Below are 13,551 nucleotides of genomic sequence, written 5' to 3'. Positions count from 1 at the left end.
TCGCAACTGATAATAGCCCGATCTCAAATCTATTTTTGAGAACACTGAGGCTCCCTTCAGTTGGTCGAACAAATCATCGATACGCGGTAACGGATATTTGTTCTTTATCGTCACTTTATTCAGTTGACGATAGTCAATGCACAACCTCATGGTTCCGTCCTTCTTTTTCACGAACAATACTGGTGCACCCCAAGGTGAGAAACTTAGTCGAGCAAAACCTCTATCCGTCAATTCTTGCAACTGAGCTTTCAACTCTTTCAACTCGGTTGGTGCCATACGATACGGAGCTATCGAAATCGGCATAGTCCCAGGTACAAGCTCAATACCAAACTCTACCTCCCGAACAGGTGGTAAACCCGGTAATTCTTCAGGAAAAACATCCGGGTATTCGCAAACCACCGGCACAGATTCGGGTTTCTTGTCTAATTCTTTGTCATCCAGTACATACGCAAGGTATGCTTCGCACCCTTTTCTTACATATTTCTGGGCCAACATTGCTGATATTACAGCTGGCATTCCCTCCAAGTCCGTAGACTCAACTCGGATTACTTCATTATTTGCGCACCTCAAATCAATAGTCTTGCTTTTGCAATTCACAACCGCATCATGCGCGGTCAACCAATCCAAACCAAGAATAACATCAAATTCATCAAACGGCAAAAGCATCAAGTCCGCCGGAAAACAGGAACCTCGAATTTCTAGGGGACATTTCTTACACACTTTGTCGACCAGCACGTAACGACCCAAGGGATTTGACACCCGAATTATGAACTCAGTAGACTCAATAGGTAAAGTCTTACTGGATGCTAAGGTTTCACATATGTAAGAATGAGTAGAACCGGGGTCAATCAAAGCAATTACATTAGTATCCAAGAGAGTAAAAGTACCGGTAATAACATCAGGCGAAGAAGCATCCTCGCGGGCACGTATAGCATAAGCTCTAGCAGGCGCACGAGCCTCGGATCTGGTCATAACATCTCTAGATCCTCTCTGACCACCACCAGCATTGCCCGTATTTTCAGATGGTCTACCTCGAGCAGTGGTAGCACCCGGTTTCCCACTCTGATTTACATTCTGTTCAGACAACCTCGGGCAATCTTTAATGAAGTGATCAACTGATCCGCACTTGTAACAGGAGCGGTCAGGGAATCTACAACTCCCCGAATGCCATTTACCGCAATATCGACATTTCGTTCTGTCTCGACGTTCATCCCCAACACTGGCGACCGAAGTGCCTCGTGTACCCACAGGGGTCGATCACGATCTCGTCTAAAAAGGCCCGAAGTGCCTCTCGACCAGCCCACATCATCTCGAAATTTCTTCGATGCCTGTTGAAGAGACTTTCCCGAGGATCTTTTACGAAACTCTCCAGTTCCCTCATCAACTTTTTGTTTTTCTTTTCTAAGCTCTTCGGCTTTACAAGCTCGCTCGACAAGTACTACGAACTCTCGTATTTCAAGAACGCCAACGAACATTTTTATATCTTCATTCAGCCCATCCTCGAAGCGTTTACACATAATAGCCTCGGACGAAACACATTCCCGAGCGTATCTACTAAGTCTAACAAATTTTCGCTCGTAATCAGTAACTGACATAGAACCTTGCTTAAGCTCAAGAAATTCCTTCCGTTTTTGATCAACAAATCTCTGACTGATATACTTTTTCCGAAACTCAGTTTGGAAAAACTCCCAAGTTACTTGCTCTCGGGGCACAACAGAAGTCAGAGTACTCCACCAATAGTAGGCAGAATCGCGTAGCAAGGAGATAGTACACTTTAGGCATTCATCGGATGTACAAGATAGCTCATCGAGTACCCGGATAGTGTTGTCCAACCAAAATTCAGCTTGCTCGGCATCGTCGCTATCCGTAGCCTTAAATTCAGTAGCCCCATGTTTTCGGATTCTGTCAACTGGGGGCTTATTTGACCTTATTTGGTCAGTTACCGGAGGTATTGTAGGTGCGGGGGTGGTATTAGTCGGGAATGGAGGTTGTGGAACAGCCGTATTAGTTCGAATGTATTAGTTGAACCAATCATTCATCACGCTATAGAAAGCTTGTCTAGCTTTCTCATTCGGGTTACTACCATTAGGTTGAGAGTCCGCCGGCGCTGTCCCTTATGCGGGAGCAAGCGCTACACTCTCAAGATCATCAGCTACCTCTCGGTCGGGATCAGGATCCATTACTATAAATAAATACATTTACAATTGTCAGAAATCACCACACTATCAAGTAATCACATAAAATGGCATGTATAGCTAGACCCAACGCATTACGGTAGTCCTAGAATCGACTAAACCGTAGCTCTGATACCAATCAAATGTAACACCCCGAACCCGAGACCGACACCGGAGTCGAACACGAGGCGTTAACAGACTTTGAACCCCTTATAAAAATATTTCTCAGACACTACCAATCTGCGTACTAGTCGCTTTAAAAATCATATCTTGAGTTTCACAACTCGAAAATCAGTTTCGTGATTTTTCCCTGAAACTAGACTCATATGCCCATCTACATATTGTTTTCTAGAATTTTTGGTCGGGCCAATTAGTACAGTTTATTAGTCAAAGTCTCCCATGTTACAGGGATCGACTACCCTGACCTTTGCGCATTACAACTTAGATATCTCCTTGTACAGGGCTCCAATACTGATGTCGTTTGTTTCTATAGAAACTAGACTCAGAGAGGAATCTATCCATATATGGTATGACTCCATATTATCTCTGGTTAATTTGTAATGAATTTCCAAAGTCGGAACAGGAAATCCAGAAACCGTTCTGGCCCTGTCTCACGAGAACCTGAATATCTCTTAACATACTATCCGTATGATTGTTTCGTTACTTTCCTATGAAAGTAGATTCATCAAGGTTTGTTTACATTATTTATTCACTATTTAATTCCCTTCCTACTATTTTTAGTGATTTTCCAAATCTACATTACTGCTGCTGCCAGCATCTGCCTTTAAGGTAGACTTTACCTATTTCATGGTTTCCATGATTCAACTAGCCCTTTTTGCATAAATAGCACAATTTATGAAAGTGATTAACCATCCCCATGGCCAATCCTTGTCAAGCATATCCACACCAAATGATTATAACAATATACTCAAACACATATAAGCCATTTTCGCATGGCTATCCAAAATTTATACAAGTCCAAAGGGTCCACGACCCACAACAAACGGGTAGTCCTATACATGCCATTTCGAAGTTCAACCAAAATTGTACCAAAAGGGGGCTTTGATAGTGTGGGCGACTTTGACCTCAAGATCCCGAGTCCGATAGCTGGAGAACCAAATCTATAAAACAGAGGAGCAATGAAACGGAGTAAGCAATTTATGCTTAGTAAGTTTTGAGCAAGGAATTCCAGCACAACAAAAGTATAGCATTCATATAGCTAAACGGATAATTTCATATGCACAAATTTACGATATCGTACTTGCTTCACATTATCAACCCTTATGTACATATACAAAAGATCAACTCAGCCAAAGGCCGGTAGCTCGTTTATCAACTGAGCGAATACTTATTTGTAAGGGCTCAACTAAATTCAAGCACATACGAAACATACCTCAATGTTGGGATGTTTCGAGAGTATTAACTGGAATTTTACAGCAAGTTCATTCATTCCCAAATTACGTACCTTCGGAATTTAACCGGATATAGCTCCTCGTTCAAATGCCTTCGGGACATAGCCCGGTTATAGTAATTCGCACAAATGCCTTCGGGACTTAACCCGGATTTAGTAACTCGCACAAATGCCTTCGGGACTTAACCCGGATTTAGTAACTCGCACAAATGCCTTCGGGACTTAACCCGGATTTAGGATTTAGTAACTCGCACAAATGCCTTCGGGCTTAGCCCGGAATTAGTATCTCGCACAAATGCCTTCGGATCTTAGTCCGGATATTGTCACTTAGCACAAGCCTTCGGGACTTAGCCCGGACAGCATTCAAATAACCATGCACATTTAACAATAAATCATGGCCCATTCGTATTTCATTTTCGTTAGCAAAACTCAAACACAAGACATTTATCATTCTTGCAAATTCGGCTCAATAGCCACACAAAGAGCATGATTTTAATTTGCTCAAAACATGATCTAATCACATCATAATTTAAGCTCTTTTACTCAAGAACTTACCTCGGGTGTTGTCGAACGATTCCGATAGCTATTCGACCACTTTTTCCTTCCCTTTATCGGATTTAGTTCCCCTTTGCTCTTGAGCTTAATTAAACAAATAAATTGATTTAATCATTTGAGCATCGAAAAGAGGAACACAAGGCACTTAGCCCATATTTATACATTAGACATTAAAGTCACATATGTACGGAATCATGAATCAAACTCAACATTTTAGCTAATTTTTCCCCCTTGGCCGAATATGCATGTCTATTTTGGGGCCGATTTCAACACTTAATACATTCTACAAGTATGGTCACTTGTATTGACTAAACACCCTTTTGTTTCGAGTTCAAAACTTGGCTAATACACACATATACACACTAGTAAAGCATCCTCTCCCTTTCCATCAATTTAACACATGCATTGCTCATTAACATGCAAAAGTTATATTCGGCCTTAGCACACAACTTGCTGGCCGATTCTTCTCTATTTAGCAACCAATGCACATATGTGCTCACTCAAAAATGCTAAAAAGGAGGTTCAAGAATCATCAAGCCACCATCATATACATCATTAACAAGCTTCATATTTAGCATGCAATGGCATTAACACAAACTCCACCTAGGCCGAATCTTAACTCATCCTCATGCCTCATCACCACAACATCAAACATCAACCAAGAATGATGCATCCATGGCCGAGTGTCATTTCCATCACATAGCAAGATTTAGACCATGGGCCAGGTAGAACTCAAGCTAACAACTAAAACATGCATGCATCTCATGGAACATCATCAAACATACCTTAGCCTAGCTACATGCATGGCCGAACCTCTTCAACCTTTCTTCTTCCTTCCTCCTTAAAATTTTTGGCCAAGGATGAACCGAAGGATGAGCATTTTTTTTTCTTTGTTTTTTTCTTTCTAGTTTCGGCTAAATGAAGATGAGAAAGGATGAACAAAAATTTTCTCCTTTCTTTTCTTTAGCTCACGGCAATGGGGGGGGGAAACAACTACACACATTTTTTTTTTGTATTCATCATACTCCTTTTCATTATTTTATGCCCATGCCCCTTATTTTATTTTTTTCCTACATACCTCACTAGGCCAACATGTTCCCAACATGTTTCCACCCATAGCATGGCCAACCACTAGCTCAAATTTTGGGTAATTTGACATGCAAACCCATCATTTTCACAACATGCATTAATAGACCATTTTAAATTAGCCTATCATATTTTCACCATGTCTCATATCAATCCCTATTTAATAATTTCTCATGCAATTGGCAAAATTGGAGAATGAAACTTCCACATACTCATGTACACACATAATAAGCATAGAATATGGAAATCAATTATTTTTATGACTCGGTTTTGTGGTCCCGAAACCACTTCCCGACTAGGGTCAATTTTGGGCTGTCACAACACCCTTTATGTTAAAACGGATTTTGAGAGGTGGGATCGTTCAAATTGTATGAGTCTAATGATCATGAAGCACAACATTTTAGAAGCCTTTAGGGGCAAAGAATCTAAAAATATTACTCAGGCCAAAGTTTCCTTGACAAAATTGAGAAACGTTTTGCTAAAAACGATAATGTTGAAATGACATCACTTCTGACTTCTTTGATGTCTATAAAGTATAAAGGCCAAGGAAATTCTGAACAATCTAAGAGCTATAAATTTTATGATCCCATAATAAGGAATATTTTTGAGACGAAAACTGCAACATTTTTTGAGGATGTTGAGTTTGGGGGGAGAAATAATGTTAGAGACATGAGGAGGAATTGGATTCTAACTCAGTTCCTACTATCGCTTTTGATGATGTTTAGGTTCTCATATTTATTATTGATTAAGAAGTGAATCTAGAGACAATGTTGAACAACTCATTACTCAAGATGAGGTAATTGTTCCAGAAGAATAAACTCAATAACCTCAAGAATGAATTAAAAAGGTCCACTGGAGAAATGGTTATAATGGCTTTAGTGGAATATTTTGACATTAAGCTACATCAGATGAATATTAAGTTAATGGTTTCTCAATGGTAACATTGATCATACATTTATATGGTGCAATTAGAAAGCTTTGTGTCTAATGATGAAAAGTTAATGATTTGCAAAGAACTTCATCTATGAGCTTAAGCAAACTTCTCGTCAATAATATTACAAATTTTACCAAATAATTATCTCATTCGGTTTAGAGATGAATTTTATTTTTAATTGTATATACAATAAGTTTAGTGGGAGTAAGGTTCTATATTTGGTTTTATATGTTAATGACATACTGCTTGTCAATAATAAGTATAGCCTCAATCAATGCCCTAAGAATGATTTTGAGATTACAAAAAATGCATTAGATGTTTTACATTTTAGCAGTAGAAAGTCTAATGTATGTTCAAGTTTGTATACATTGGAATATTGTATACACTATTGGGATGTTAGGCAGATATTTTAAGCAACCCTGGTTTGGACCATTGGATAGCATCCAAGAGAGTTATAAGGCATTTTCAGAGAATAAAAAATTACATGCTCACATAACGGAAGTCTAATCAGTTAAAGATCATTAGGTATATAAACTCCGATTTTGATGGAAGGAATATGGATACAAGATTTTGTCACTAAGGTGAAAATTGTGAAAACAAATTGCAATCTTTTATTCCAATAGCAATAGGAGCACGTCAAAGTAAAAACACATAGACTTTAAGTTCCTAGTTGTTAAAGTAAAAGTTCAGAGTGGTTAGGTGCTTATAAAGCATATTAGGACAAACTTTGCAGATCCGCTTACTAAGGAACTACACTTAAGGTTTTATAAGAGCACACTACTCATATGGGTGTAATGTCATTTAAAGGATATTTTGTTTTAGTAGGAGTTTGTATTTTTAAATGCTTTTATGTTATAGACACATTTTCAGTTATTTCAGTTTAAAGATATTAAGTTCATTTTTTGCAGAAATAAAATTTATTTGGTTTATTCACACTCTGATTTTGGTAAGGTTTGAGCTCACTAAGGAGGACCAGTTGGAAATAGACATGTTTAGATCATATTGCATGTAATTTCCATGCTACACATCCATACTTTATCTATGTCATTTGGTCGTGTTAATATACGTGATCATGGATGGATTTAGTTACAAAATATGTAACGAAAGTCGCCTTGGTTCTATGTTAACATAATTAATGGACGAGATTGTTCGGAATACCTTTTGGATATGATAGTAAAATTTTAAGCTCATAAGGTTATATAATGACATGTAATTATAGAATAATTAGTATATATATGTGGTCCAAGTGGGAGATTGTTGGAAAATATGGACATCATATATATAATAAGGGTAATTACATATTATTTACTATCATGATAGGTTAGCCCAAATTAAAAGTGATCTAATTTGGTTAAAATTTTATTGGGCTTTAATTATTAAATAAAGTATGGTTCAAATATGTGTAGATACTCTAGTAATTGAGTTCTAATCAAATTCTAATTAATGATGGGCTAATTAGGAATTAGAACTAATATGCCAAGGTTATAAATATTAAGGTTATGGTCCCCAAATTATACAACAAGATATCTTTTCTAATATCCCATCATTAGGGAAGAGAGAGCAGATATTCTCTGAATTTCTTGTGTGCTAATTTGGAAGATCAAATCCCCAAAATCTGGTAAAACTTCAAGGAATTCATGGATTCAGGTACGCTTTTGCATTTAGTTTTATTTTTGATTTATTCTTGATGATTTGACATGATAGATCCTGGTGTATTCAGTTTTATTTTAGATTTATTTTACAAAACTAACAAAAACTACTAGTGGTCGGTAGAGTTTTAACGAACGACATATACTGTCATCTATCCATCAGAACTTGTGAATGCAACAAAGATATTCACAAAACAAATTTGTAAACTGAAAAGAAAGAAGACATGCGTAATGAATGAGAAGAAGAAAGAAAGAAAGAGTTGATGCGAGAGAAAAAATGTGGACGATAGTCGGCCCGGAGGCTGGTATTACCGTTGAGCAAAACAAAAGATAATAAACAAACGGCTTGGAGATTTTTTTTTTAAAGATTTTTGAATATTATTATTTTTTTACTTACATTGTGGGTATGATAAGTTTTAATATTATAAAATTAATTATTTATTTCAAATATCATTATCTTTATTAAATATAATTTTGTAATAAATTACCATTTTGAATAAAATCACGTTGATAACATGTTTTAAATAAAAAATAGACAAAAATGAAATGATGTTTTTTAACTTAAAACACCATAAATGCATATTCTACCGAAAGAAAAAACAAAAATGTATTGGGTTTCCTAATCATCTTATGCCTAAATTTCTAGAAGAGGAAAATGAAAATGAAATATACGAGCACGAGATAGCTGATTCTTTTTAAGTTCTTATTTTTCTTTCCTTCCCTCACTCCTATTCTAATCCAACATAGCGTTACTATTAAAAAAAAAACCCCCCTCTTTCCAAATATAAAGAAAAGTAAATATGGAAGAGGAGAGACTGGAAATGATGTTGGGAAGTTACGGAGGGAAGGTGAGTGTGTTGGAATGGGAGACAGAATCTGGTGCTGCGGAGGAGACGATGCTGCTTTGGGGAATCCAACAGCCCACTCTCTCCAAACAAAACGCCTTCGTTTCCCACTCTTCTCTCCAACTCCTTCTTGATGCCTGCGGCCATTCTCTCTCCATTCTCCAGTCTCCTTCTTCCTTGGTATTTTATTTTTCAATTTTTCTGCCTTGCATGCTTCTATTCCTCTGCATCTCTACTTTAGTGATTTCCTCAGCTTATTAATAGATTTAGCAAAACAATTTGATATTTTCCTTTCCTCAAATTCTTAATAAATCTGGAAGTCACTTGAACTTTTGGTAAATCCTTTTTTTACCGTCATCCGATTTTTCTTTTCATCCCTAAAATTTCTGCAGGGAAAACCTGGAGTAACTGGAGCAGTCATGTGGGATAGTGGAGTTGTGTTAGGGAAGTTTTTGGAGCATGCTGTGGACTTGGGAATTCTTGTTCTGCAAGGCAAAAAGGTCGTTGAATTGGGCTCTGGCTGTGGATTAGTTGGGTACTTCCAATATCTTTCATGGCCTAAACTTGAATTATTCTGAAATTGCTGCGGCTCTTGGAAAAAGGAGAAAATTGAAACTCACCGACTGTTTCAAACTCTTTTGACAGTCATTTTATTTGTCTTGACACAAATTTTAGCTGTCATGTTGTTTAGCAACAGAATTTTTGTCTTCTTGAATTTGCGTATCTTACGCATAGAATACATGATTTTAGTTTATATGTGCAAGTAATTATAAAGGTTTTAATGAAGACTATTGCTTTCTCACTTGGGAGTATATTGTTTGCATTTTCAGGTGTATAGCAGCTCTTTTAGGTGCTCAAGTTATCCTCACTGATCTGCCTGATAGATTGAGGCTACTTAAAAAGAATGTTGAAAGCAACTTGAGACATGGAGTGAGGGGTTCTGCTGCTGTGAAGGAACTCACTTGGGGAGATGACCCTGACAATGACTTGATTGAACCTCCACCTGATTATGGTACTAAGATTCCCTTATTTCTTCCTAATTTCAAGCTTTGGCAGTGTTAAGTTACAATTGTCTAGTTTGATAATAAAAATAGGGACGCTGAGGTTCTTTTCCATGATTATGCAATAAAAGAATGGATTTTCTGGTGGTAGGCAATACTCAAATATAAGCTTTATTTCACTGATGCTTTCATTATGTGAGAAAATTCCTACAAGCCCATAACATGGATTTGTTTCAACTCCAACTATGGCAGTTAATTTTGAATTTATAAGCCACAGATAGAAAAACAAGCAGTGGAAATAGATGAAACTAAAACTTCTCTTACGGCACATATAATGCATCCTCATGTATGTTTACTCATATTAAGTCCTGATAAAACCAATTTTATTGGCCTCACCTCTTATTTGTTATGGTATCAGTTATTGCCTGCCTCTCTTCCTTATTGTATAATAAGCCTGACATAACAATTATGAAGAATAACACACAATAGGTTCTTTGTCCTCATTTGAGGGTTAATGTTAAATAGTGATATTATTATTCACGTGAAGAAGCCACAGGATAGCCTCATTATCCTGCATGTCAAGGGGATTCTAAGTGCTGATAAATTCCACATCTATTGGCTGTGAGATTTTAAATTTTACCAGTTGATTTTAGCAATTTTATGAAAAGCATATGCTATGTACTAGAAGCTTTACATTATCTGAGCTGAAAGGCTTAAGGAAAAAAAAAGTTCTTTGAAGGTGATAGCTTCGAACTCTATGTATGATGAATTATGTCTAGTAAGCCTAAAAGATGTGATAATTAAGGAATTTAATACATGCCTAATATGCCTCAAAGATCAATAATTATCATAACTAATGTGATCAAATAAAGTCAGAAGTTTCCCTTATTTTATTTAATTGTGCTTCATTGCATTATTTAATTTTTTATTTCTGTAAATAGAGCTGCAGCTGACCTTTTCGACTTTTCAAAAAAAGTAGCTAGCAAAAGAAACCAAAGTATGCTTAAAGTTGGGTATGCTTTTTCTGCTTGTTTCACCATGCATAAGTTGGGCATGCTTTTTCTGCTTGTTTCACCTTGAAAAACAAAATCAGCTAGGCACAAAAGGCATGTGTTTTATTAAAGCATCTTGCCTGAAGGGATGAAAGATGCTTTGTTTGATATGAGCTGCATCTTAGCACGAGCTGCATCTTAGCACCTAGATGCATGTCTTGACTAAAAGGAATTTTAGATTTGGTGCCTCATTTTTATCAATCAGCTGAGTTTAACTTCCACCTTAAATAGTTGTTATTATGTTTTCAGTTGATTGGGCCTTCACGTGAGTTAGTGTTGTCAATGTGTGTGCCCAGGCACGTCTACACCTGCACCTTACTGTTAAACAACAAAATGGCTTCAGATCCTCTCAGGCAAGGCCATTTGATCAGGTGCACATCTAGGGCATCTAGGTGTGCTTCTTTGTAAGGCTATAGGCATAAGAAACGCCTGTTTGATTGAAGTTCTCTTTAATTTCTTTTACATTCAGCTTTCTTTATTAAATGTACCTTTACTAGTAAAAGAATGGATAATATCAAACTTTCTACTTCAATATTTTAGCATTCAACAACGAACATGGGACCATAAGGAAATCATGCATATTGGCCAACAAAAAAAAAATTGCATGTTTTGTAGGTAAACTGGACCACTCTTTAGAGTTTATCATCAAAACTTTCAAGCTTATATATATGGCATATAATGTACACATAGAGAAATATATACATAGCCTAACTTCACCAAGGCAGGAGCTCTTTCTGCATGGTGCGCCTGAGGCAATACAAGGGTTCTATTCACACTTTGCCATTTCATCCAAGGCCCATAGGCCTTAAAGTTTTAGATTGAGTGGTGGAGTTTTTGCTCAATGAGTGTAAAGGCTCTAGTGATAATAGTAAGGACCAAAGATTTTCGTAACTTTGGATCATAACAAATAAATAAATAATTTCATTGCCACCTAAGGAGCTAATGTGTTGAAATTTGACTTTGTTGGTCTCACAGTGCTGAATTCCTTTGCTAAACGTGTGGAAATTTCTCCTGATATCATAAATAATTGATCAAATTGAATCTTGTATTCACTGATAAGTTATATGTACCAGTTTTCTAGTGCTAGGTTCAGATGTGATCTATAGCGAAGGAGCAGTTGTGGATTTGTTGGACTCCCTTACACAGCTATGCAGGCCACAAACAACGGTGTTTTTGTCTGGGGAACTTCGAAATGGTTAGGATGTCTCCCTCACAAACATAGGTTCATGTATCAACATAACTTCACTTACTGATGTGTTGCTTTTGATGCTTAAAACTGCAGATACTGTCCTTGAATGCTTTCTAGAAGCTGCAGTGAAGGACTTTGTGGTTGGGCGCATCGATCAGTCACAGTGGCATCCAGATTATCGTAGTCCAAGGGTTGTCATGTACATCCTAGTGAAGAAGTGAGGTCAGACAGGAAAAAAATCACTGCGAATTGTGAGCAGATAAAGTCGGATATTCATTCAGCCAAATTTTGAACATGTTTGAGTAACCTATTTCAATCTTTTGGATACAGAATCGAAAGACCATATCCTGGCGTGCTTAACGATGCTTGGATTGGCTTGACTGTAGGCTTATTGCCAAAGATATTTGATTTTCCTTTGATCTACTCCTATGGCATTTCTTGTTCTTTTAGTGATAATCATTTTTAATTAATCAAGAGTAGTCGACTAAGCTCATGGTGTAATGGTAAAGGACTTGATTATCAGCAGATTTAGAGTTAGATTTCTAAACAATTCCAATCCTAAATATTTGTGTTTTTTTAGCTTTTCTTGTTTTTGTTGCAAAAGTTATCAAATGAAGTTTACTGTTTTTTCTTATTAATCCTTAAAGTCTTCAATTTCTAACGTTGTCATACCTTTTTAATTTAGTTTCTCACGTTGCCTTTGGATGTTATAAAAAATAGTTGAGATGTTCAATCATAACTAAAAATGTAAATAATTATAAAAAAAACAAATAAAATGTAAATAAATAAAACTATGAAAAAAACGTACGTAATTTTTGATAATTTAGAAATATGTTAGATTTTTTTAAAAATTGTAAAAAGAATAATAAAAATTAGCTAAAGTAGAAGAATGGTCACTTAACTGTTCAAATCGTTCTATTTTAATCACTAAACTATTAATTTTTTTATTTAATTACATTATTATTATTTTATTTAATTACTCTATTTTTTAAAATTAAAAGTTATTTTAGCCATTAACTTTATGTAGAAGTCTAATCGGCCTTTTTTTAATTAGAGTAATAACAAATTTAGCTCTCCAATATATATACATTCTAACACTTTAATCCTAAATTTTAAAAAAATTTAATAAATTTAGCCTTCAATGTTTACAAAAATTGTCATTTTAATTCTAATTCTAAAAAATATAAAATATATTTAAAAAATCTTTAAAATATTTTTGCATTTACTTTTCAAAATTTTTTAATTTATATTCACTTTTTTTTCTCATCATGCTCATTTTCTCATCAACAAAACATGCGAAAAGCCTAAAAATTAAATCTATTTTTGATTCAATCCCTTTTGATTTACTCCATTTTTCTATTGCTATATTGTTAGTTTCAAATGCCTAATTAAAACCCAGAAAGTACTTCAAATTTAACAAATTTATAAACCTAGAAAATTAGTTGGGTTGATGACACCAACTCTAGTGGCCTTACTCTTTGCTACATAGATAGTACCAGTTTCAAGCTCTAATGTTCTCATGTCTTTATTATTTCTAGTTCAAGCATTGGAGAGAGATTGTAGATCAATGCTATAGCATTTGATATTTCCAACTTATTCAATTGAACTCAAGAAAAAACAAATTGAAAGATACTTTTAAAAGTCATTTTGAGTAA

The 13,551-nt window shown here is 35.8% G+C and overlaps 1 protein-coding gene across 3 annotated transcripts; it reads left to right on the top strand.

The window, feature by feature from the left end:
* The first annotated feature begins 8,418 nt into the window (after positions 1-8,418).
* Positions 8,419-12,530, top strand: LOC107933561 (protein N-lysine methyltransferase METTL21A). 3 transcript variants are annotated; one of them, XM_016865810.2, is made up of 6 exons: positions 8,478-8,834; positions 9,047-9,189; positions 9,485-9,666; positions 11,789-11,902; positions 11,990-12,118; positions 12,227-12,530. In XM_016865810.2, exons 1-5 carry the CDS (start codon positions 8,610-8,612, stop codon positions 12,115-12,117), a joined length of 792 nt encoding a protein of 263 aa, XP_016721299.1. In that variant the 5' UTR covers positions 8,478-8,609; the 3' UTR covers position 12,118; positions 12,227-12,530. The 3 variants fall into 3 exon arrangements, with proteins under 3 accessions (XP_016721288.1, XP_016721299.1, XP_040939952.1); XM_041084018.1 differs by having other exon boundaries at positions 11,990-12,147; XM_016865799.2 differs by having other exon boundaries at positions 8,419-8,834; positions 11,990-12,530.
* Positions 12,531-13,551: the final 1,021 nt, after the last annotated feature.

This window comes from Gossypium hirsutum, chromosome A12 (genome assembly GCF_007990345.1).
Source record: "Gossypium hirsutum isolate 1008001.06 chromosome A12, Gossypium_hirsutum_v2.1, whole genome shotgun sequence".
In the NCBI taxonomy this organism is placed as follows: Eukaryota; Viridiplantae; Streptophyta; class Magnoliopsida; order Malvales; family Malvaceae; genus Gossypium; species Gossypium hirsutum.
Note: the sequence above shows the minus strand (reverse complement) of the source record. Positions and strands in the feature narration are given on the sequence as shown.